Source organism: Mastigoproctus giganteus, chromosome 14 (genome assembly GCF_048544385.1).
Source record: "Mastigoproctus giganteus isolate SK-2022 chromosome 14, ASM4854438v1, whole genome shotgun sequence".
In the NCBI taxonomy this organism is placed as follows: Eukaryota; Metazoa; Arthropoda; class Arachnida; order Uropygi; family Thelyphonidae; genus Mastigoproctus; species Mastigoproctus giganteus.
Genome location: NC_143588.1, coordinates 5,910,291 through 5,937,504, shown reverse-complemented (window position 1 = coordinate 5,937,504; position 27,214 = coordinate 5,910,291). Strand labels below are relative to the sequence as shown.

The 27,214-nt window shown below is 38.1% G+C and overlaps 1 protein-coding gene across 1 annotated transcript in view; it reads left to right on the top strand.

The window, feature by feature from the left end:
- Window positions 1–27,214, top strand: part of LOC150074956 (uncharacterized) — a 735,724-nt gene that overhangs the window by 22,445 nt on the left and 686,065 nt on the right. Inside the window, exon 3 of the mRNA XM_090389002.1 lies at window positions 16,300–16,367. Coding sequence (XP_090245128.1) covers window positions 16,300–16,367 — 68 coding nt within the window. The remainder of the gene's footprint in view (window positions 1–16,299; window positions 16,368–27,214) is intronic.

The window sequence follows — 27,214 nt, the reverse complement described above, 5'->3', positions numbered from 1 at the left end:
TTTATCAACACTTTAGTGAAACTGGCGATAGCACTGGCGGGATAAGTTATTTAGCTAGCAAAGGCTGGTTTGAAAGCTTTAAACATCAATAAGGCCTTCATAATGTGAAACTTGTAGGCAACTCTGCATCAGCAGATTTTGTGGCTGCAGAAAGTTTCCCTGACTGAATAAAAAAATTAATTATAGACAAAGGATACGTTCCTGAACGGGTGTTCTATGCAGATGAAACTGGGTTGTTTTGGAAGAGAATGCTAGCCAGAACATACTTAATACAAAATGAAAAATCTGCTCCTGGATCGAAAGATAGGCTTACTCTTTTGTTTTGTGAAAATGCTAGTGGACACATGATCAAACCGTTGCTTATGTATAAATCGCAGAATCCATGTGCTTCAAAGGAAAAGAATAAAGAACATCTTCCAGTTTATTGGAAATCCAATAAACTGGATAAAAAATAAAAGCCTGGGTAACAAGTGCACTTTTTAGAGCGTGGTTTAATGATAGCTTTGTGAGAGAGGTGGAAAGTTATTTAGCTTCAAAATCTTTGCCTTTCAAAGTTCTGCTTCTTGTTGATAACACCCCAGGACATCCAAGCAGTCTATTCAAATGTTGAAATTGTGTTTTTCCCCAGGACATCCAAGCAGTCTAGTATTTGACTATTCAAATGTTGAAATTGTGTTTTTGCCCACCAACTCCACATCACTTTTACAACCAAGGTGTGATTGTTCCGTTTACGTCTACGTTAGGAGAACTTTTAATGGCTTAATTGAAAAAATGGAAAGGGAGTGAGACTTAACTATAAGTCAAAGTTGGAAAAAATGATAACATCGCATATTGCCTGATCAACATCATGGCATCATTTGATAAGATAAGAGCATCTACAATTAATGTGTATTGGTGAAAATTATGGCCAGAAGTGGTTGTTGCTAAAACAATCCCCAATGTCAATGAACTGGTTGCTGATATTGTAGCAATCACACAGAGAATAGAAGGTTGGGGCTTTGAAAACATCGATGCAACAAAAGACATTCAGGAACTTATTGAGACTCGTGCAGATGAATTTACAATAGATGAGTTGGATGAATTAGTGACAAGGTCAAATGAGCACCAAAATGATCCTGAGGAGGAAGATCTTGACGTTAGACCAGAATTAAACAACAAATCATTAAAGGAAATCTTTAGCCTCTCCATACAACTTTCAGAAAAGGTCCTGGAAATGGATCCTAATTTGGAAAGAAGCATCAAGTTTAAACGAGACCTAGAACAGTAACTCTTGCCTTACAGGAAAATCTGAAAGAAACTCAATAAAAAAATCAAGAAAAAATCTTCGATTACAAGTTATTTTTTACCCAGCAACCTATATTCTTGATATGTTTTTGAAAGATCTGTTTGAAATTTCTAATAAATGTTACCTTTAATATTAAATTGTTTCTTATTTTCATTTCGATACCTTATGCTTGTATTTCTCTATGTAGGTAATGTAATACATACATAAACAACATTTTAGACTAGTTTTTTCTTATATATTTCATACTTTGGAATGGAACCCTTTTATTTCTTTGGGCTTCATAACTCAGTATTTGTGTTTTCGGTATTCAAGCCATTTCTCAGGAACATAGTCTATGCCCTGCTATTCACCCGGAGTGGGGGGGGTGGTTGCATTTTTTTTTTTTTTTTGTTTTTTGCTGTATAAGCTTACTTTCTTGCATTATTTTGCCGCTACTAATATTTACACAATTCTTGCCCACTGTACTTTAGCATTAGTAGAGGCATGTGATGCAAGAAAGCAAGCTTATACAGCATCAGCCAAAAAAAAAAAAAAAAAAAACACCTTCCCATTTCACTGATCTATTCATTCCAAATGTTTGTCTAATTCTGCCTTGAATTTATTTAACCTATCAACTTCTACAACAACAGATGGAAGTTCATTCCAGCTACTTGGTGGCTAAAGGCTCATCTGCATATCTATTCTACAACTGTCTTTTCTCAATTTGAATTTATGTCCCCTCAGGTGGTTAATCTGGGCCAGAGGAAGAATCCCTTTGACACTGAGCTTTCTCAAATCATTCAAGGCCTTATACACCTCAATCAGATCACCTCGCAGGTGCCTAATCTTCAGAAGCTGCAATTTGCAGAACTTAGGCCTTTCTTCGTAAGAGCACTCCTTTGTTCCCTTCACCAGTCTTGTTTCCCTTCTCTGTACTCGTTGGGGTGCCTCCGTAGCCAGGTGGGAAGGAGCAGCAGTGTGTAACACACGCTTCTTGATTAGACCGGGCTTCGAGCCCGTCACCACCAAATATGGAGGATGTGGAAAGGTCAGGGAATGATCACCGCATACTCCCGGAGCAATATGGCCTTAGTTGCTAATGCTCCTAAAAACCAAATAACAAACAAACAAAAAACTGTACTCGTTCTATCAACTCTACATCCTTCCTAAAACGAGGCTTCCAGACCTGTATGCAAGTTGTGGTCAAGTTGTGGCCTGCCATTGCCTTATACATCTTGTGCTGACATGGGTCCTAGTTGTCTCAGACTTTTGTGTGCTGTGATAACATTGACCTGTATTCCAAGTGGATAATTCTCTGTAGATCTTTCATGACACATTTCATCAGCTTTTATGTTTTCCAGGTCTTTTCCTGCCAGCCTACCAGCACAGGCTGGCAGGCTGTTAACTCTGTTGATTGAAGGCCAACAAGCATATTTATTGTTGTTTTTGCCATGTGGTGCTTGGGTAGAATGTGACCAGTTATTAACACTATGGGTAGCCAGATATTAATAGTATGGCAGTGTATTTGAAGTAGTAATTAATTCTGTGCTGAAATGTTTTCTTGAAAATGCCTACTTAAAGTATGCACTTTCAAGAGAACATCTCAATTGTTTTAATCTGGATTTTGTCCATTACCAAATTATTAGACTCCAAACTCTGCTCTTATTCTTTCCATTTGAAAGCTTAGTAACCCTTACAATTTGCCTTTCTGTTCTCTTCAAAAACCAGCAAATAATGTTTTTGCAGTTCTAACTCTCCCCCCCCCCCCCATACACACTTCCTTCTGCTCTCAGAATCATTGTATCTTTAATGAAGAAAAAGAATCCTTAATTAATGACTTATTGAAAACAAGTTAAAAGTTTGCTCCTTAGTGTACCAAAAAACAGGCATTTTCTCTTATGTCAAACTTCCAACTTGATAATTGGATTAATCATATTGTTGAATTTAATATTATCCCAACCATCAACTTTTCTTTGTGAACACTTGCCCTGTCTGCAATTTAAACATCATTTATATTTAAAAGAATTAAATTTAAAAAGAAAAAAAATAATTAATTCTTTCCACATTAGAGGGGAAAGTTGGTGTTGATGGAATCCTGGTTTTCATTCTTAAAAAGTGTTTATATTATTATTATTATTATTATTATTATTAGCCATATGGTGCAAGGAAGCCTGAGGCCCAGGCTGCACCTGGAAAAAAAATTCTGAATTACCCTGAGAGAGAGAGAATAAGAGTCAAAAATAGAAGGGAAGGGAATCACCAAGAAAGAGAAGAATGATGATATCCAGCTCAGGACCTTGGGTGTGCCAAGCCCATACTCACCAGATGTGAGCTCCTGGGCAATTTCATTTATGTTTCAATTTTGAAAATGAAAAATCAAAATCCTAAAGAAAAACAAACAAACAAAATAAAAATAAAATAACCTTGCAACTTTGTTTATTGATTATATCTTTACTGAAAAAGAATTACCATATGTGGAGGGCAGTTGCTAGTGCTCTTGATAGCAGGTAGGATTATACTACTAAGTTTAGCAGTTGCTTCATCAGACAATCTACCATGAGCATTAACAAAATATTAGAATAGTATTAGAGAATTTCATTCCAAAAAGCCTTATTTTGTAAATAAAACCACATTTTTCTCTTTAAATTAGTATTGAATTTATACTGCTTTCTGGAAAACATAAATGATGATAATTTAGGGTTCCTTTAAATTATAGCCTCACTTAGTTAGCCAGTTTTAGTTGTAGTTTTCATTTTATGACGCCCCAAACATGAACTGTATTAGCACCTATGGGACATAGTACTGCATATGGGTGGTCGCGAAGACAGAAGACACTTGTTGACATTCTATAGATTGTAATTTTCAAGAGTTAAATAAATAAATAAATTTTCTGTTTATACTCCGGCACGACAACCAAGTCAGTAGAGTTTACAATAAATCGTCAGTACAAATATTTATCGTATTTAGTAGTCACAGGCTTGAACCCCAGTCCACTCAAGGAACGCGTGCTATGCACTCTTGCTCTTGACCACTCGGCTACGTCAGGCCTAAGTATGAAAGCAGGTGGTTGAAGAAAAACAGGAGGAGAAAGGATACACAAGAAGAGGAAAGGTTGATTCTGTGAATTTTGAGTTGACAATGGATAGTAAATGGATGCTGATTGGTCGGTACATATTCATACTGGTTTGGAAGCCAGTGAAGGAATTAAAGATGCAAATTCAGAAGCACAGTGAGCATGGAAGTATCTATAGAAAAAGCACAAAGCAGAAATGGACCTGTATGAGACAGAGAGCCTAGAGACTTTATAAGAGATGGGTCATTAATTAACCTTCATTATCCTCTTTTGAATGGAGTCTAGAAGACTGGGGGAATAGTATTGCATAGTAGGGTGGATTTAAGATTTGCACAGAGTAAGTAGTTGTTAAGAAGAAAAATAATGTTGAGAGCAAAAGGAAAAGAAGTATAAAAAGGAAATTAGTGGGAGAAAAAAATTGAACCTTGGGAAACAACATTAATACAGAAATTAGAAGACAGAGTGATGGTAGATAGCATCAGAGTGAAAACTGGATAACAATCGCAAAACAGCAGGTAGTAACCAAGATAGAAACTTGTTTAGAAGACATTTATGCCAAACACAATAAAAAGCTGTAGAAGTGTCAGGATGTCTGCAAGGTCTTCTTGCAGATGTCCAGTTTTCTTATGCTGCAGATTACAGAACTTAAATCTTTTTTTGGTAATAGTGCCCTTTTCTACCTTTGTTCAATAGATCTACATCCTTCATAAAGGTGAGGCTTCCAAACCTCTTTGCAGTATCAAAATGTGGTCTAACCATTGCTTGGTACAACTGGATAATCGACTATTACTCCTTTTTGACAAGATAGCATTAACTTCCTAGTTCATTTCACAAATATACGTGGTCTCAATTCTAATCTCAATGATGTCCATTTCCACTTGCAGTCTGCCAAACCCCATGTACTTTTTCTGACAGAATCTCAGTTATTGGTAGATTTAACTACTGCTCATTTCAGTTGCCCAAATTATTTTCTGTATCATTCCTTTCGCCTCAGAGGTGGTACTTGTGCATATATTCGTTCCAATATTCCCTGTCAGAGACTTGATAATTTGGAATCTCCTGTGGCTTAAAATCTCTCTACCTCATTGTGTCAAATTTATCTGTTGTCTCTACCGTTCTCCCAACTCCGCTAATCACTTGGAGCTCTTTGACTTCCTCTCTTTACAACTTGACTTTCTCCAGTCCAACTTTCCTAACAGAGAGGTGATTTTAAAGTTCACAACTCCAGCTGGCTTCCATTTTCTAGTCACACCGACCCAGCTGGTCGAGATGCTGAGGCTTTTGCAATTACTAATGACCTTCCACAGATTGTATATTCATTTACCTACAAGAATACCGGACAATCCTAACTATACAGCCAACACGCTTGATCTTTTTCTCACAAACAACCCTTCTAAGTACATGGTTGAAGTGAGTGGTCCTTTAGGCACCTCAGATCACTACTTGGCGATTGTCTCTTCTCCAATGGAGCCATTATCTCATGGCAATTCCCAACCTTGTATTGTTTGGCATTACAAGAATGCAAAATGGGATGACCTGCGAGATTTCTTTTCTTCTTTTCCTTGGTTGGATTACTGTTTCAAAACTTCTGTCAACGTTTTGCTCAGATCATGTCAGTGAAATTATTCTTGTAGGAATGGAATCCTTTATTCCACACTCCACTTGAAAATCTCATCCTTTATCTAAATCTTGGTTTTCCAATAAATATGCTAAGGCTGTTCAAGAGAAGAACATTGCATATCATAATTGGCTTGTTTCCAATTCTTCAGTTTCATTTTCTGCCTACTCCAAAGCTCGCAACAATTGTAGAACAGTTATTAATCAGTCCAAATTAGAGTTTTAACAGGCTAAGAGTAGAAAACTTGCTTCTTGCCCTAATGGTAGCTGAGCATTCAAGTCTCTTGCCAAAGCTATTGGCCGCAACTTTTGCCCATCTCTGCTCCCAACTCTGTCAAAACCAGATGGTTCTGTTATAACTTCAGCCGAGGATACAGCTGACCTGCTAGCATCCCATTTTTCTTCCAACTTGTGTATTAATGATCTTGGTAAAACACCTCCCTCCATTCCCAACACGCTCCATTCAATGCCTCCTGTGGTCTTCCGTCAAAAGGATGTCAGAAGTATACTGATGAATCTTGATGCTAAGAAAGCTCCAGCTCCTGATGGTATTTCTCCACTTGTTCTCAAAATCTGCACTCCTGAACTTACTCCTGTCCTTTGCCGCCTGTTTTCACTTTCTTATTCCGAAGTTGTTTTTCCTTCTGCTTGGAAATTTGCTCATATCAAGCCAGTTCCTAAAAAGGGTGACAAATCCCTCCCATCCAATTATCATCCCATTGCAATTACTTCTCCTCTTTCTAAAGTAATGGAGAAATCAATTAACTGCCAACTCTTAAACTACCTAGAAACCTTCCGTCTGATCAACGATCGCTAGTATGGATTCCATCAGTGTTGATCCACTGGTGATGTTCTGGCTTGTCTTACCCATTTATGGACAAATTCAATGGAAAAGTGTTGTGAAACACAAGCAGTTGCTCTTGACATCTCAAAGGCTTTCGATCGTGTTTGGCATAAAGGTCTTCTTAACAAGCTTCCATCTAAGTGTTCAAAGCTGCTAAGTGGATTTTCTTATTTATTGATTTGAAATTATAGTTTTTCTAAAACTTTTGATTTAAATTTAGTAGTATAGCATTATTTTGTGATTTTCTGATTAATCTGGTGTATTTATTCTTTACTCGGCCTTGTAATTGCAAAAACGTATCAGTAAGGGTATCAATTCCACATGTTACAATTTTCAGCTCCGCTGAACGAGAAGTTTTTTAGCCACATTTAGCTGCTTTATTGACCAATTGTTACATAAAATTATTTTCTATAAGTAGCTTATAGACCTAGTCAGGATCCTTAGTTTATTCTGAATTGAGACAGCGAGATTTGGAAGTTAATTAATACTTAAGTGTCCGTAGATTTACCGTTCGTAACTTGCCGCCATTGTTATACGACACAACGTTATATCCCGAACTAGATAGCGTAAGCTTAGTAAAGTACAGTATATAATATAATATTGTCATTAATCAGTAAAATCTATTAATTTTGTTAAACTCCATTGTCAATTAAATTATACTTTTAACGTATAATTATATAATTAATTATAATTATTAAATTATAATTATACATATAACGACTTAGATTACAAACGTAACATAATTAATTAATACATAACTTTATACGGAAGTTATATAAATGGAACTCGTAGATAATACTCAATACTGAAAAATATATATAGCTTTATAACTGCGTTGGGATACAAGTTTAGGGTTATAATTTTGTACTGAAATTGAAATTTTATTGAAAGTAAATCGAAATCATGACTCAGACCAGAGCAGCAAAGCAAAATGCTCAAGCTAATGGGAGTGCTGTGGCTCAGGGGAGAACTGAGGGGGGGGGGGGGCAGTTGCTCTCTGAATCACTGCCTTTTAAAATGCACTGTTTGCATGATGTTTGTGGAGCAATCAGGTATTGGACATGATATTGCGATGGGGGATGTCTTTGTGTGTATGTGATGCAAGGAGTGTAACGAAATCAGGCAACAACTCAGCGTTGTTATGGGCCTATTTGAGAGCTTGAAGGACAGGGTGGATGACCTTGAAGGATATAAATTGAGGGGCCCATCAAGTTCTCAGCTGCCCACATCAACGCCAGAGCTTGCAATTGGTCATCACGCAACACAGCGGCAACCCCCAAGGCAGAATGTGCTGGTCCACAGGAAAACTAGTAGTTGTTGGTGACTCTATTGTCAGGGAAATGGAGAACATGCTTTGTAAAAAGGATAGGTGGAACAGGACCAGGGGCAAAGGTTGATTACGTTGTATAGCGGATATCATCCTTTAAGGGCACAAAAGGTGATATAATTGTACACGTTGGCACTAATAATATTAAGAGTAGGAGACCAGCAGAATTACTTAACAAGTACAGGTCACTGTTGAAAAAAAGCCATGAATTAGGGTTGAATTTGAAAGTGTCTGCAATTCTGCCCAGACACGATAGGAAGGAGTATATGATGAGAGCCTTGTTAATCAGTTTGGCCCTGGAAAGATTGTGCAAGGCTCAAGGGGTAGAATTTTTTTTCAGCCTGGTCTGTACTTGTTAACAGGAGAGACTGCTTCTACAGGGATGGGATACACTTAAATAGAAAAGGTGCAAGAATATTTGCTGATGCTATCAAGGCAGTGTTAGGTGGATCGGAAAACTGCTAACTTGGGGGGATACAAGGACTAATAGATTAACAGTAGCCACTGGCAGGGGTGAAAGTGATTCTCACACTGCTTCTATTGGAATGAGCAGCAGCCTGGAAAACAAGATGCAGGATATTTCAGAGACTGCTGGGAGACATTATGGTACAAGTAACCACATAGTTTGTGTTAGGGTAGCTAAGAATAGGAACAGGTGCATGTATACTTGCGTGCACACCAATACTAGGAGTTTGGTAAATAAATTTGATGAATTTGAGGTATTGCTCACAACACAAAGGCAGATATTGTTGGGATATCAGAGACTTGATGTCACACAGATATAAGAAATGCAGAATGGGAATTTGGGGAGTAGAATGTGTATAGGAAGGGAGGAGGGATTATGCTATTAGTTAAGAAACACATAAAATCCAAGCAAGTGAAGCCAGTCGACATCGCTGGACAGTGCAGTGTCGAGTCAGTTTGGTGTGACATAAGCATTCGGAGATCAAAATTGAGAGTAGGAGTGTGCTATAGGCCTAATGACTCTGATGATTATAATAAGAAACTATACAGGGAAATAGAGTGGGCCAGTAAATCAGAGAGTCTTATAATGGGAGATTTTAATTTCCCAGATATTGACTGGAATTTGTGGGTTGGTCACTCACACACTAGCAAGGCTTTCGTGGATTTATTGGATGATTGTTTTCTACATCAGCATGTTCAGGAGGCAACTAGAGGGAGTAATACTCTTGATCTGATTATCAGCAGTGATTCTTCATGCATTAAGAATCTGCAGATAAAGGAACCACTTGGTGACAGTGATCACAATGTGCTGAAGTGGGATTTACTCAAAGAGGTAACTACCATTAGGGGTAAAGGGAAGGGTTTTTGCTTTCATAAAGGCAACTATGGTGGTCTCAGACAGTATTTAAATTCTATACAGTGGGACCAACTGATGATGTTACCAACAGCAAATTCAAAATGGGAAGCAGTCAAAGAACTTATCTTGGAAGATACTAGGCTTTATATACCAACTAAGATATCTGCCATATATCTCATTAGCTCAGATGAACTAATGAGATATATGGCAGAGAAGAAAATTGAATGGGATACATATAAATTAACATGTGACACAGAAGCCTATGATAGATATAAGCTGATCTGTAACCAAGTTAACAAGGGAGGTTAGGCAGGCGAAGGCAGATTATGAGAAATCTTTGGCAAAGGATGCAAAGAAAAACAGCAAAGAGTTCTTTACTTATGTAAACTCTAGAAGGAATGGGATTAATCCGATTGGTCCACTTGATATCGATGGGTCAACTGTTGATGATCCTGCTCAGGTAGCTAACAAACTAAATGAATATTTTGCATCGACATTCACACATGAGGAGTTATTCAGCGAGGGGAATGCCAGAGGTGTATTCAACTCTGGCAGTAAGCTAGATAATCTCGTAATAAATGAGAGTAAAGTGGAGGAGAAATTGTTGAAGATAAACATAAGAAAGGCACCTGGGGTGGATGGGATCTATCCAGTTATATTAAAGGAGGCAGCAAAGGAAGTAAGTAAACCCTTAGCCATAATTATGAGAGCTTCCTTGGATTCAGGGGAGGTTTCCATACACTGGAGATGTGCACATGTGACCCCAATTTACAAAGGAGGAACAAAGGCTGACACAAGTAATTATAGACCTGTGAGTTTAACTTGTGTTCCAGGAAAATTAATGGAGGCACTGGTTAAAGAAGCACTGCAGGATCATCTAGACAAGACTTCAGTTATAGCTGGTACACAGCATGGTTTTGTTAAGGGAAAGCCTTGCCCGACCAATTTGATTGGATATATGATGCAGTCACAAAAGAACTGGATGCAGAGAATAACTTTGATATTATATACTTGGATCTTAGAAAGGCTTTTGATACAGTTGCACATGGAAGACTGCTGCAAAAATTGGAGCAGTGTGGCATTGGAGGCAAATTGCTGCTATGGATAAGAAAGAAAGACAAAACCAAGGTAGACAAAGTGAAAACAGCCCCAAGGACGCAATCTGAGGAAACATACAACCCCAAATGACAGATACAATTATCCAGTGGAACTGTCGAGGTTTTCGCTCAAACATTAATGATGTTATAGACCTCATCACCCAGTACCACCCACTAAGTATCTGCCTACAAGAACCTATATAAAACCACAGGACAATAGTATAATAAAAAATTATACCACATATAGAAAGGATCGCATAACGAATGGAACAACACGAGGAGGAATCGCAATATTAGTTAACAGACATGTACCTTCCCAAACAATACCATTCAACACACCATTAGAAGCAGTTGTAGCCCATCTAGCAATAGGCTTCAATATTACCATAGCCTCAATATATCTGCCCCCTAATCAAGAATTCTGATTTAAAGATTTCGAAGAACTGATCACTCAACCACCACCTCCATTCTGCATTTTAGGTGACCTAAATGGACATCACTCACTATGGGGCGATCCCAACATAGAACAGAAGGGTAAGCAAATAGAAAAATTAAAAACCTAATGATTTTAAATAATCACACACACACACACACACACACACACACACACACACACACACACACACACACACACACTTCCACCTTCTATCAAAGAGCAGTTCTCTAATAGACTTATCAATCTGTTCCCCTATGATAAAATGGAGTGTGCACGAGACTCCATTGAGCGGCGACCACTACCCCATAATTTTGAAAATCATGAAGAAAATGCCATGCCAAGCCAGTAGGCACCCTAGATTGAAAATATACGATGCAGATTGGGAAACATTCAGGTCACTAGCCAAGTTAGACTGCAGCATTATTAAACAAGAATCAATAGAAACATCAGTGGCCTATGTCACTGATAATATTCTTCAAGCTGTGGAAAAGAATACCTAAAACAACTTCTGACATTAGAATATATCCAAAACCGTGGTGGAATAAAGAGTACCAGGAAGCTAAAAAAGAGAGAAATAGATCCTGGAACCTCTTTTGCAAACATCCAGCAACAGATAATCTGATACAATTCAAGAGAGCCAGAGTTAAGGTCAGGAAAGTTCAAAAATAAGCAAAAAAGCTGCTTGGATGAAATTCGCATCACTATATAACCATTTACACACCAGCTACACTTATCAGGAAAAAGATCAGAAGGATGACAAACAATTCTCAAATAAACCCCTCTCCATTGCTAAATTGGAAGGGACAGTTGGTTACAAATACCTTAGATATAGTAAATGTGCTAGGTGAAAATTTGTCGAATACATCTGCTAATTATGCATACCCGATTGCTTTCAAAATGTACACGAATGAGGCCTAAAAAATAAAACTAAACTTTTCTAGCAATCAGTGCGAACAATACAACTTGCCACTCACAGTAGGAGAACTAAAACAAACTATGCTATAGGCGAAACACAGCGCAGTCGGACCTGATGAAATCCATTATGCAATGATACAACAATTAGATGAACCTGATGAACAGTCCCAATTAGCCCTGTTAGATCTATACAACAAAATATACCTTGAAAATTCTTTCCCAGACAAATGGCACCATGCAATAATACTAGCTTTTCCAAAACAGGGAAAAGATCTATCAGACGCACAGAACTATCATCTCATAGCTTTGACTAGCTGCTTAGGCAAGATCTTAGAGAAAATGGTCAACAATAGACTAATATGGTATCTAGAAAATAATGACCTTCTCAACTCAGAACAATATTGCTTTAGACAAAATCGCTGTACCTTAGATGTACTTATATAACTGGAAAATCAAGTAAGAAATGCTTTTCTCAGGAAACAACACCAAGTCATGGTTAATTTTGATATCCAGAAGGCACATGATACCACGTGACACTATGGTATACTTAGAAGGTTACATCAACTTGGCTTTAGAGGACATCTACCCTCTACATATATAATTTCCTTAAGAATTGGACCTTCCAAGTTCGAATGACAATACACTTTCCAATATATTTTATCAAAAAGAAGGGGTCTCTCAAGGATCTGCACTAAGTGCCACACTTTTTGCAGTCCACTTCAGCACAATAATAGAACAAATCCCAAACAATATCTTTACAACTGTTTATGCTGATGATTTCAACATTTCTTATCAAGCGCAGCATATGAGGACAATAGAATGATTTCAGCATATGAAGATATACAAATTTGTATAAACCATAAATAGTCATAAAATGGACAAAGAAATGGATATAGAATTTCTGTACAAAAGACTGCATGTATACATTTCTGCAGAAAAAGGAATCTCCATCCTGACCCCGAATTCAGGCTGAAAGAACAGATCATCCCAGAAAAAATAGTGTCCATTTCTTAGGACTAGTTTTTGACAAAAAATTGACTTTCCTAGAGCATAGGAAAGTCAATCACATAAGAGTCCACTGTCTGAAGAAAATGAATTTTTTTGAAGGTCCTATCTGCTATATCCTGGGGAGCAGACAGGACAATCCTACTATGTTTATATTGCCTTCTCATTCGGTCTAAGCTAGACTATGGTGTCTCAGTCTATTAGTTGACAAGACCTAGTGCCCTGAGATGGCTTGACCCGGTACATCACTGCACACTCCATTTAGCCCTTGGAGCTATCTGCACCTCACCTGTGCAGAGCCTGTATGTCGAAGCTCAAGAACCTCCTCTACAAATCAGAAGACAAAATCAATTACTTTCTTATGCAGCTAAAATAAAATCCTTACCAGGTCACCCCCCTACAGGAAACTCTTGTTTTCTTCTGAATGGGAACAACATTATCAGCAACACCAAAGAATCAATAAACCTGTGAGTGTGAGATTAAAAAAACCTTCTTCTCAGTAGAGAGCTTAACCTGGATAATATAACTCGCTGATGAAGCAGTCTACACCTTAAACCTTAGAGCCTTAAACACCTCAATCAAGTCTCTAAGGTGCCTAGTTTCCAATCTGTGCAACCCACATATTTGGTTTCCTCATATAATTCCTGTATATCATTGACAAAACCCCATGAGCTGTCCCTGCATAGGACACACGCATTTCAGTAACTCTTATCTTTTGCGAGGAGAGGATCCCCCCCCCATGCCCTGTCACACACAACAGTGGATAATCAGACAGCCTTATGTGGCTTCTCCTTCCACATTTGGAGCAAACAAACCCTTTCTCATATAAACCATCAACAGCTGCATGCTGCTTATAAGGCACAATTTTCAGATCATTGCTTTCTATATACAGATGGATCCAAAACAGATTCTCATGTGGGAGCGGCAGTTTACTTTTCTGACATCACATTGGCCAAAAACTCCCAAAAGACTGTAGTATTTATACTGCAGAACTGCAAGCTGTTATGTTAGCACTAAACCAAATCAACCATTCAAGTTTCCAAAACAGCATCATTTTTACTGACTCCTGTAGTTCCATGATGGCGATACAAAATATCAATTCGAACAAATATCCACTACAACAGCAAATTTAATACAGAATATCAAAACTCCTTGAACAACATCATAACATTAGATTTTGCTGGATCCCAAGTCATGTCAGAATACAGTAAACCCCCGCTATTCGTGGTTTCGCGTATTCGCGATTGACGATTTAATGTAAAATGAAACCTAAAAAAATGTGAATTTTAAAGCGGCGTGAACATTTTCCGCCATAAAAAAACATGGGCGTGGGTAAACTTATCTTTCCCGATCAAAACAGCGCTCAGTGGGTGGGAAGAGAGGAGTCACAAAATCGCGAGCGTGGATGTTTCTCGCTAATCCTTGTTCAGTATGTATTATGCGCTTGTCATGGAAAGTTTCGTCGTTTGCTTTTAATTTATATGCTTATAAATTGAATAAATATATCAATTTATAAATTGATATGCTTACAAAAGTGATAAATCTACCATTTTGCAGTATAAAACAGACTTTTTCGAGTGTGTTAACGGAAGAAAGTGACTTTATTGTGGACAAGTTCTTTCTAACCCGTACAAAAATATGGCTACGAATAACAAGAGAAATGTGAAAAGATCAAAGAAGGTGATGACAATAGCGAATAAAATTGAGTTATTAGACAAAATTTCTAATGGTGAAAGTGTCTCCTCAGTGGCAAAACATTATAAAATCAATGAGTCAACGGTATGATCAATCAAGAAATCGGGAAAAAAAATCCGCCGTAGTGTCCGTGAAAACATGCTAATTGCTTCAAAAATTTGCTCTGTAACTCGTGATGTTAAATTAGAAAAAATGGAAAAAGCTTTAAATCTGTGGATTGAAGACTGAACTCAAAATAAAATTCCGTTAGGTTCACTCATCATTTGTGAAAAGGCAAAACTCCTTTATCAACACTTTAGCGAAACTGGTGATAGCACTGGCGGGATAAGTTTTTTAGCTAGCAAATACGCTGGTTTGAAATTTCTAATAAATATTACATTTAATATTAAATTGTTTCTTATTTTCATTTCGATGCCATATGCTTGCATTTCACTATGTACTGCCTATGTACATAGTCATATTATGAAGGTACATATAATACATACATAGACAAAATTTTAGACTAGTTTTTCGTATATATTTCATACTTTGGAACGGAACCCCTTTATTACTATGGGAGCCATAACTCAGTATTCGCGTTTTCGGTATTCGCTGCATTTCTCAGGAACGTAACCCCCGCGAATAGCGGGGGTTTACTGTACATGGTAATGAGCAAGCAGACAGAGCTGCCAAAGAAGCCAACAACAATATTTCTGCATCAGAGTATATCCCTTTTTCAGACTACAAACATGTTATTCATCACAGTGGGATACATCATTGGCAACAGCAATGGCAAGTACCACTAACAAATTGCATAAGATTAAAAGATTACTCCAACAATGGAAATCCATCATTCAGAAAAATAGACGCAATGAAGTGATACTTGCAAAGTTAAGGATAGGACACACACATTTCAGTCACTCTTATCTTTTGTGAGTAGAGGATCCCCCCCCTATGCCCTGTCACACACAACAAACAGGAGAACATGTACCGATTACTTGTCCAGCTTTTGCAGATGAGTGCCGAAACTGCTTCAAAGAGCTAAACAAACATCACTCCCTCACTCTCAAAACCATACTGGAAGATAGAAAAAAATATAGCAGATGTTTTTCAGTTCCTCAAGAAAATAAATTACTATAATCGAATATGAAACCAAATATTATCTCTAAAGCAAGCTATAGTCATTCTCTGTGGCTCTTGGAAATTATTAGCATCAATATACAAATTAGAACAAAACCATTGTATAAAATCTTACAGGTGCATTTTAGCCACAGTAGCTCTTGCGCCAAGAATTCTTAAATCAAAATCAAATCAAGACCTCATTTATTCATTCAGCTGCTGTTTTCTGGAACAACCTTCCTTCATACGTATTTCCTGAAAATTAGTCTACAGAAGTTCAAGTCTAATGTCAACAAATATCTTCTTTCGTCTTCTCAACTTCCAACCCAAGCACAGTACTGAGTACTATAGGTTCTAATACCTCTTGTCTTTGGGGTTTTCATAAAAAAAAAAAAAAAAAACTGAACCCCCATGTGCACATCTGTGATTATTCCATTGCTTGTATATTCTACACTTTGTATAATGCTCAATTTTATTAAATATAATAAAAGTGAAATGCAGAAAGATTATTTCATTGTCAAAGTATGCATTTATGTTAGGATTATTGAAAAAATGTTCCAAATGCATAATAGTGATGGATGGTTTGATTTTTTTTTCTTTCTGCTAGTGTTTACAGAGTGAAAAAAAAGAACTTAGAGAACAGTTGAAAGAATCTCAATATATGATGAATACATAGTGAGTGTATTATTGTGTATAATGTTTAAAATTAATTTTTTATTTGCAGTTGTATGTCATTTAATATTTAATGCTCTCTTTTTTCTTTTTATTGCTCTGCCATGCTTAATTAAAACTTTCATTAATTTCTTTAGTTGGTTTAGTTGGATGCTGGATCAATAAATGATTACCTATTTATAGATTAACATTTAGACAACATAGATACATTGCAATCTACAATAAGATGACTGTTTGAGTACAACTTTAATGAATAACAGTGGCTAAAAGATAGCAGCAAATATTAAACTAGCATTTTTATAGTAAGCAATTTCATTTCATGAGTTTTATTTTAAAAAACTATATGATTTTTACACCAGTTTACTAAATAGTTAATATTTCCAATAATAAATGCATTTACTATGTTTTTAAATAATGCTGTATTTCTGACATGAGGGGGTTCAAAAAAGATTTGTATTTGTACAGATAGTTCTGATAGAAAGATGATTTTTTTTTCTTTCTTTTTTTTACATCTTTAAATGTCTGTAGCAACCACACAAATTTTGATTTCTAATGCTAACATTAGCATTAGATTTACGATTGGACAATTAATTTTTTTTTCTTTTTGCAGTGCTGAATGAAATGTCACAATAGATAAAGTGGAATACAGAACAGTGGTTCAGTTTCTTTTTGTGCAAACAAAAGCACCCAAAACAATCCATGAAGAAATATTCACTCTTCATGAAGATTTCCCAGGTTATAGTGTTCTTGCACTATGATGCAGTCACAAAAGAACTGGATGCAGGAATAACTTTGATATTATATACTTGGATCTTAGAAAGGCTTTTGATACTGTTGCACATGGAAGACTGCTGCACAAATTGGAGCAGTGTGGCACTGGTGGCAAATTGCTGCTATGGATAAAGGGGTTGTTGATGGGGAGAAGGCAGAGAGTAGTAATCAATGGACACTGCTCATCGTGGATTAATGTTATTAGTGGAGTCCCTCAGGGTTCAGTGTTGGGTCCATTATTGTTTTCTGTATTTATAAATAATATTGATGATGGTATATCAAGCTTAATGTCCAAGTTTGCAGACGATACAAAGGTTGGCAGGGTTGTTAAGGACACTATTGAAGCTATGCTGCTGCAACAGGATCTGGAAAGGTTGAGCAGATAGGCTGAGAGGTGGCAAATGAAGTTTAACATTGACAAATGTAAAGTACTACATATGGGAAACAGCAACCCCAGAGCAACTCTTTATTTACATGTATTCCTATTAATCATGCAGTATATTGTGTAAAAATGGCATTGACCAGGGATGCCTCACTTGGTAATAGATCACTGCTCGGTGTGGAAGATATTTGTACCGGGGTAGAATTATGTCTAGCTAGCACTACCATGTTATTTCAAAGAACTATGTATAAGCAGGTTCGCGGTACGGCCATGGGTTCACCCATTAGTGCCACCGTGGCCAACTTGGCCATGGAGGAGTTGGAAAGTAGGGTTTTTAGTGGGTGTTCGTTTCCTATTAGGAATTGGAGAAGATACATTGATGATACCTTTGCCCTGGTCCAGAAGGGGAGGGAGGATGATGCCGTTTGCTGGCTTAATAGCTTCTCCCAATTTATACAATTCACCTCAGAGGTGGAAACGGGCAGTACTCTGTCATTTTTGGATGTATTGGTCTCTAGGGTGGGTTCTAGGCTTAAGACGTCAGTTTTTAAAAAACCCATGTGTAGAGGTCAATACACCCACTATAATTCAGCACAAGCCGGACAATACAAGAATAGTGTAGCAAAAGCTTTATTTGACAGAGTAAGATCACACTGTACCACTTCTGAGGATAAAGAAAAAGAAATTAATCGTGTCACGGCAGAACTTAGAAAGTGCGGATACCCCCAGAGGATCCTGGATAGATATAGTAGAGGAGTGTCTGAGCGTAGGGAGTCGTTTGTCCCGGTAGCCACCGCATACATCCCCTACTATCCGGGCCTTACTGAGCATCTGGTAAGAATTTTACGGGGTTATAAGACACGCTGTGTACAGCTTCCTGGGCAGAGGCTGTGCACAGCTGTGTCTCAGGTCAAAGACCGTATACCAAAAGATCTCAGTAGCGGAGTTATTTATAGAATAGAATGCCCGGATTGTGGGGAGTGTTGTGTGGGGGAAACAAAACGACGGCTTAGGGATCATCTGGGGGAACATTTAAATGCCATAAGAACCGCTGATTACAATAAGTCTGCCGTGGCCAAACATTTTTGGGAGAAGCAGCATCATATCTCCCCGGAGGACGCTATTATTTTGGATTGTGCACACGGATACTGGGAGCGTAAATGGCTCGAGGGTTTACGGATTGGTTCATCCAGTAAGAATACCATGAATAGAGATAGAGGCATGCATATTCATCCTATTTTTGAAACAATTGTATTAAGTTTGGATGAACGATTTTCTTTGCCACGTACCCAAGACATTTCCGCTTCTGGTTCTGATCATGTGCCGATTGAACCACGTGGAGAAATACCATGTGTGGAGGTACCGTGAACCTGCTATTTACGGAGATGTTGCAGGAAGTCATATTACTGTTGAAGAAGAGAGCTGACGCTCTCGAAAGCTCCAGGTTTTTAGCGCTTTTAATTTTATATTTTAGTTTATTTTATTGTAAACGATCTTTTATTACAGTTTTTAGTATTCCGCAATATACAGTCATTAGTTTATTGTAAATAATTTGTTTTTGATTTTATATTATTTTCATACTATTTGTAAAATTTTAGTCACAGTAAAATTTTATTCAATGGTCGGTGTATGAGTTTATTTCTTAGATCTGCAACGGCAGCTGGTGTATTTAATACTATCCCCCTTTCCCTTACGTAAAGGTTCGATCTGGTTTGTCCTGCTCTTCTTGGCATTTATATATGTGAAGAATTCCTTATCCTCCCTCTTTGCTCTGTTTGCTAGTGATTTCTCATAAACTGCCTTTGCCTGTCGAACCTTTTCTGTGGCTCTATTACAGATCATCTTGTAGCTGTTATAGGCTTTGGTACTTTTTATTGCTCTGTAATCTTTCCATGTCACCTTTTTCTGCTCAAGTATTGTGGTAACTTCCCTATTCATCCAATTTGGAGCCCTCCTCGTGGAGTATTTTTTTAATGGTATATATGCATTCAAGGCATCTGTGATTAATGTTTTAAAAGCATACCACAGTTCAAATGTATTCATTCTCTGCGCGATATGTACCCAGTTAATAGAGGCCATGTAGTACCTTAAGGCATCGTAATTTCCTTTTTTGAAATTAAAACCCATTCCTTTGCCTTTTACTGCTGCTACCTCTCTCATCATCACCCACCGTAGAACTCCGTAATCACTTCCTGCTACTGGTTCCTCTACTGTCAGTCCTGTTATGTCATCTGATTCATGGGTGATGATGAGGTCTAGGATATTCTTTTCTCTAGTACTTTCCCTGACATGTTGATACAAATAACAGTCATCTAGTTGATTTAAAAATTTTGTTCCCCATGTCGAGTTTCCTTCCCATTTACTCCAATCAATTAGAGGCAAATTGAAATCACCCATAATAAGACATTGACGCTTACTTGCCCATTCCATTTGCATGTAGAGGCTTTCGTCATAATCTTCAAAATCACCTGGTCTGTAGATTACTCCTACTCGCATTATACCTTTGATTCCAACTATCTGACACCATACAGATTCTATACTAGCATGTGAAACGTCTGAATCCGGGAAAGCTATCGTCGCACTCAGGCTGCTTCTGATAAGAAGCATTACCCCACCACCCCTTCTATCCACCCTATCCTTCCTAAATACATTATACAAGCCGTACTGAAACTCGTCATCCCCAATTTCCGGGTGGCACCACGTTTCCGTAAGCCCTATTATGTCTGCGTTACTTGTTTTAACCAGCAGTTCGAATTCGCTCATTTTATTGACGACGCTTCTAACATTACTATATAAACAATTAAGACTTGCTGTTCTTGTATATTTAACAACCCTTGAAGTTTTTTAGGCTCTCTTTCCTGACATTAGCTACCCGCTCATGTGAAACGTTTCTGCCCTCAGAACATCTAGATAATACATCCGGTTGGGGTAGCAGATAAGAACTCTTAAGGTATGTGCAAGAGTTACTTTGACCAATATTATCAGATAAACACGTATCAGTATTACCCACATCCCCCCCTGGCTAGCAGTTTCCCTGAACCTTTAAGGTATCCTCAATAATACTGGCAAAAACTTTTGCACCACCTTTGTTTAAGTGTATCCCATCTCTACAAAACAAATTCCTTCTACCTACAAGTGTGGGCCATGCTGATAGAAATTTCCCCCCCAAAGCCTTGCAGATTCCTTCAAGTCTTGAGTTAATCCACAAGGCTCTTAACATATACTCCCTCCTATTGTGTCTGGGCAGAATTGCAGACACATAGACATTATGGCCTAGCTCGCGGCATTTCCTCAGCATGGTCCTGTATTTTTCCAACAAATCGTCAGATCGTGTACGTTTTATATCATTAGTCTCCACATGAATAATAATATTCTCTTTACCCCCTTTAAAATCTGACAATCTGTCGGTGACATCATCAATAGTTGCTCCCGGCAGACATACCCTCGTTCTACTCCACCTATCCTTATTACAAAAAATATTCCCCGTTTCCCTGACAATGGAGTCTCCTAATAAAACAATGTCCTTTTTAACCAGAGTAGTTTGCACTTGGTTTTTCTGTTTTGAGGCTCGAATCGGGTGTGCATCACTTGGTAGATTGCTGGAGTCTTGAGTCCCTGACGAGCTCCCAGATGCATTATTCTTGAGGGCAAGTACCCATTTTTTCAGGGACTCAAATTGTTCCATCAGTGCACCAAATTGTAATTTAAGATCGGTGCACTCCTTACATTGATCACAAAGAAAAGAATTCCCAGGTGAGCTAGGATTAGTCACCAGGTCGACCTTGGAAAACATTCCACAGGTTCCACAACGGATTAAATCATGACTCTCTCGTAAATCGCCATCTGCTATTTCCGTGTGAGTCACGATACCCTGTGACGTGTTTAAGGCAGATCTTGTAACTATCATTATAAAATTAAATAATTATCAATGAAAGTTAACCTTTAAAAAATTATATCTATAATATTATTAAAATCAAACTGTTACAGGAAAACCTATAACAAAATAATCCAACAATATCTAAATAAATCAAATATTTAAAAGCACTATCCAAAAGTAAACCACTTAACTGAGGAGCCCTGACTAGCGCGTCCGCTCCCCTTGAATGCCAACACTCATGGTGTCTTATCAATGATATACAGGAATTTTTCTATCAGCGATAAGGAGGTGATTATTCCCTTCTATAAGGCAATGGTCAGGCCACACCTTGAGTACTGTATACAGGTCTGGAGGCCTCATTTCAAGAAGGATGTAGAGCTGCTGGAACGAGTACAGAGAAGGACAACAAGATTAGTTAGTGAATGGAACAAAGGGTTGCGCTTACGAAGAAAGGCTTAAGTTTTGCAAATTACAGTGTCTGGAGACTAGGCACCGGCGAGGTGATCTGATAGAGGTGTATAAAGCCTTGAATGGTTTGAGCATGCTCAATGCTGATGGGATTCTGCCTCTTGCTCAGAATAATCACCTGAGAGGGCATAAATTCAAATTGAGGAAAGACAGATGTAGGATAGATGTGCGGAAATTTGCCTTTAGCCAACGGGTAGTTGGTTGGTGGAACATACTTCCATCCCTTGTTGTGAAAGTTGATAGCCTAAATAAATTTAAGGCTGAGCTGGACAGGTATTTCGAATGAATCGCGGGATGAAATGGGAGTGGTGTTTTTTTTTTTTTTTTTTTTTTTTTTGGCTGATGCTGCATAAGCTTGCTTTCTTTCATCGTATGCCTCTACTAATGCTAATGATAATAAATCTGGGGAAAGCAGGCAGTGTTTCCTCACTCTCTTTATTTTTGCTTTTTATGTCAATACTCCGTTTAACCTGATGTGGCCTTTTGTCTTTTATACAAATCAAATATTAGCCTAATTAATCTTTGTGTACACCCATGTTTGTTTTCTATGAGGAAAAAGTTCATTCCTAATTACCATGTCAAATGCTTTTGCATAGTCAATAAAGCATATATACAGATTCCTGTCATTATTTATGATTCTTGCACTTAAGAATCTTAGTTCCTATTGCTTTTTTTGGAGATAAATTCTTTCTAAATCTGCATTGTGTGTCCTCCAAATATTGATCGATGTAACATTCTATTCATATTTTTATGGGTTTTGATGAATATGATATTTGGCTGATGGTTCTATAGTCATTTTGTTGGTGAGAAATTTTTTGGTATTGGTACTATGATAGTTGTACAGTGTTCTTCTGGCTGTTTTCCTTCACTGTATGCTTTTGAAATCAATTTGAATAGTGATTGCTTGACTTGGTCTCCACTGTTCTTTATTAATTCCGCTGTAATATTATGTATACCAGGAGCTTTGTTGTTAGGAAGTAACTTTAAAGCTAAATCAAATTCTTCTTTTAATGTTTGATCTTCTTTCTCATCGTATTTTCAAGTGTAACTACATGGTTCCATGTATAAATCTTCTATGCACTTTCTCCATGTCTCTTGTTGTTTATTTGCATCCAGAATGGCATTATCTTTTACATTTCTGATTTCTCTGGTGCGAATTCCATTCCATTTTATTTTGTTATTTCTTTAATTTTTTTGTAGGCACTGTCTGTTTGTTCTTATTGTATTAAGATTTCAATTTCTTGGCATTGTTCTGTCCCTGCAGCTCTTTTTAGCACAGCACTCTGAACATTCTGACTTCTTGCCCGTCTACACAGATGGCTGGAGTTGACCTCCAGCCATCTGTGTAGTGTCTGTTGGATCTGCAGCTGTTTTCCCAGACATCACAGTATCTGAGCAGATCTCCCACGAATGCAGTGTGTTCACTGCAGAGCTGCACGCAGCTGAGCTAGCCTTGGATTGTATACAAACCACCCACCACAAAAAATATATTATATGTACCGATTCTCTGAATTCCTTGCAGGCTTTATCATCGATGAGGTTCAACCCTCATCTTGTCCTGACCCGGATACAGCTGAAGCCTCACTTCCTTCCACAATCTGAATTTGTCGTTCGTTTCTGCTGGATCCCAGGCCACATTGGAATCTCAGGAAATGATTTGGCAGACACTGCAGCCAAATCAGCGAACCTCTTTAACTCTTGCCTGTTAGTCCCCTATACAGAGTACAGGCAAGTAATTCGAAAGAAACTTGTATCCCAATGGCAACACTCATGGCATGGACAGGCTGCAAACAAGTTATGTGAGATTAATCCTGTAATTGAACATTGGCAGTCCAGTCTCCGCAAGAACCGAAAAGAGGAAGTTGTTCTGTCTCAGCTCCACATAGGACATTGTCACTTGACACATTGCTATCTGCTGAGGGCAGACGATCATCCCGTGTGTAGAACAGTTTTAACATTTTAACAGTCCATATTTTAATTGAATGTCTGTCTTTTTATGATGAACATCGTTTATGTTTTAGCCATCTGTCTGAGCCTTATACACTCAGACAGATTTTATTGGACAATGACAGTGTGTAAGCTATATTTAAGTTTTTACAACTTATTAATCTAAATAACTTTATCTAGAATGTTTTTATCATTTTATGCTTTATAAACTTTTTATATTGTATACTCTTTCACAATAATATATAAACAATTATGATATTATACTTTTATATTTTATACATACATGGTGGGTGACCATCCAGGTGTGAACTAACGTAAGCAGGGGTCGAGGTGTGGCACCCGCACCACATGGAGGAACGCCGCCCCTCTATGTTACCAGGCAGTACTAGGTGGTAGATGACTCTCATCAACTGGTGAAGTACCACCACATTGCTTATTGGAGACTTGAAGTGGTGGAACCCATGTTTAGTCTCTAGAGCTAAGTTCCGGTCAACCCTTCCCTATCTTTTCCATCATGCAGTATGATTGATGACTTTTGAGGTTATGATGAATGTCGTGGCGAGATCCAATATTCCTTACATTTCGAGGGTACAGCTCTAAAACGGTGTTCGCAGGCCGGCCGCTAGTTAGTACATCGGACCGAACCTATTGGTAACTCTCTAGGAGGCTTCCAGATCAGCTAGTGTATAATCTTGCTACCTCTACTCTGCCAGATAGTGACTGGAGGGAGTCCGATTAGTGTGTATGCGGGGAGCATTGTCGAGGCAACGTTATGTCAAGGATCTGGGTATACTCTTACCACGTGTACGCCATATCCAAAAATTTCATTACTTCATACAACATGTCCCACCCACTTTTTCTTACTATTCAATACACCATGAATTGTCAAACTAATAGAGCAAGATTTTTTGCGAAAAGATCTAAACCTCCCAAGCACTTCCTAATTCATTTCACAAATATACGTGGTCTCAATTCTAATCTCAACGATGTCCATTTCCCCTTGCAGTCTGCCAAACCCCATGTACTTTTTCTGACAGAATCTCAGTTATCGGTGGATTCAACTACTGCTCATCTCAGATGCCCAAATTATTCGCTGCATGATTCCTTTCGCCTCAAAGGTGGTACTTGTGCATATGTCCGTTCTGATATTCCCTGTCAGAGACTTGGTAATTTGGAATCTCCTCTCTTTCATCTTCTCTGGCTTAAAATCTCTCTACCTCATTGTATCAAATTCATCTGTTCTCTATACCGTTCTCCCAACTCCACTAATCACTTGGCTCTTTGACTTCCTCTCTTTGCAACTTAACTTTCTCCAGTCCAACTTTCCTAACAGTGAGGTAATTTTCCTTGGTGATTTTAATGTTCACAACTCCAGCTGACTTCCGTTTTCTAGTCACACCGACCCAGCAGGTCGAGATGCTGAGGCTTTTGCAATTACTAATGACCTTGCACAGATTGTTCATTTACCTACAAGAATACCGGACAATCCATCATACAGCCAATACGCTTGATCTTTTTCTCACAAACAACCCTTCTAAGTACACGGCCGAAGTGAGAGATCCTTTAGGCACTTCAGATCACAACTTGGTGATTGTCTCTTCTCCAATGGAACCCTTATCTCATGGCTATTCCCAACCTCATGTTGTTTGGCATTACAAGAATGCAAAATGGGATGACCTGCGAGACTTCTTTTGTTCTTTTCCTTGGTCGGATTACTGTTTCAAAACTTCTGATGTCAAAGTTTGCTCAGATCATGTCAGTGTAATTATTCTTGCAGGAATGGAATCTTTTATCCCACACTCCACTTTAAAATCTCATCCTTTATCTAAACCTTGGTTTTCCAATAAATGTGCTAAGGCTGTTCAAGAGAAGAACGTTGCATATCGTAATTGCCTTGTTTCTAATTCTTCAGGTTCATTTTCTGCCTACACCAAAGCTCGCAACAATTGTAAAGCAGTTATTAATCAGTCCAAACTAGAGTTTGAACAGGCAAAGAGTAGAAAACTTGCTTCTTGCCCTAATGATAGCCGAGCATTCTGGTCTCTTGCCAAAGCTATTGGCCACAACTTTTGACAATTTCTGCTCCCACCTCTGTCCAAACCAGATGGTTCTGTTGTCACTTCAGCCAAGGATAAAGCTGACCTGCTAACATCCCGTTTTTCTTCCAGTCAAGTATTAATTGGTAAAACACTTCCCACCATTCCCAACACGCTCCATTCAATGCCTCCTGTGGTCTTCCATCAAAAGGATATCAGAAGGATTTTGATGAATCTTGATGCTAAGAAAGCTCGAGGTCCTGATGGTATTTCTCCACTTGTTCTCAAAACCTGTGATCCTGAACTTACTCCTATTCTTCGTTGCCTTTTTTCACTTTCTTATTCCAAAGGTGTTTTTCCTTGTGCTTGGAAATTTGCTCATATCTAGCCCGTTCCTAAAAAGGGTGACAAATCCCTCCCATCCAATTATCGTCCCATTGCAATTACTTCGGTTCTTTCTAAAGTAATGGAGAAATCAATTAACCGCCAACTCAAACTACCTAGAAACCTTCCGTCTGATCAACGATCGCCAGTATGGATTCCGTCAGTGTCAATCCACTGGTGATATTCTGGCTTATGTTACCCAAGGTTCTACAATAAATGTAGAAAGGTTCTACATTTATTGTAGAACCTTTCCATTTATGGACTAATTCAATGGAAAGGTTCAGTGAAACACAAGCAGTGTGAGTTAATGCTAATGCTAAAGGCACCTGTGGTGGATGGAATCTATCCAGTTATATTAAAGGAGGCAGCAGAGGAAGTAAGCAAACCTTTAGCCATAATTATGAGAGCTTCCTTGGACTCAGGGGAGGTACCCACAGACTGGAGATGTGAAAATGTAACCCCAATTCACAAAGGAGGATCAAAGGCTAACACAATTAATTATAGACCTGTGAGTTTAACTTCTGTTTCAAGAAAATTAATGGAAGCACTGGTTAAAGAAGCACTGCAGGATCATCTTCACAAGAATTCAGTTATAGCTCAGACACAGCATGGTTTTGTTAAGGGAAGGTCTTGCCTGACCAATTTGATTGGATACTATGATGTAGTCATAAAAGAATTGGATGCTGGGAATAACTTTGATATTATATATTTGGATCTTAGAAAGGCTTTTGATACTGTTGCACATGGAAGACGGCTGCACAAATTGGAGCAGTGTGGCATTGGTGGCAAATTGTTGCTATGGATAAAGGGATGGTTGAGTGGCAGAAGATAGAGAGTGGTAATTAATGGACACTGCTCATCGTGGACTAATGTTATTAGTGGAGTCCCTCAGGGTTCAGTGTTGGGTCCATTGTTGTTTTCGGTATTTATAAATAATATTGATGATGGTATTTCAAGCTTAATGTCCAGGTTTGCAGACGATACA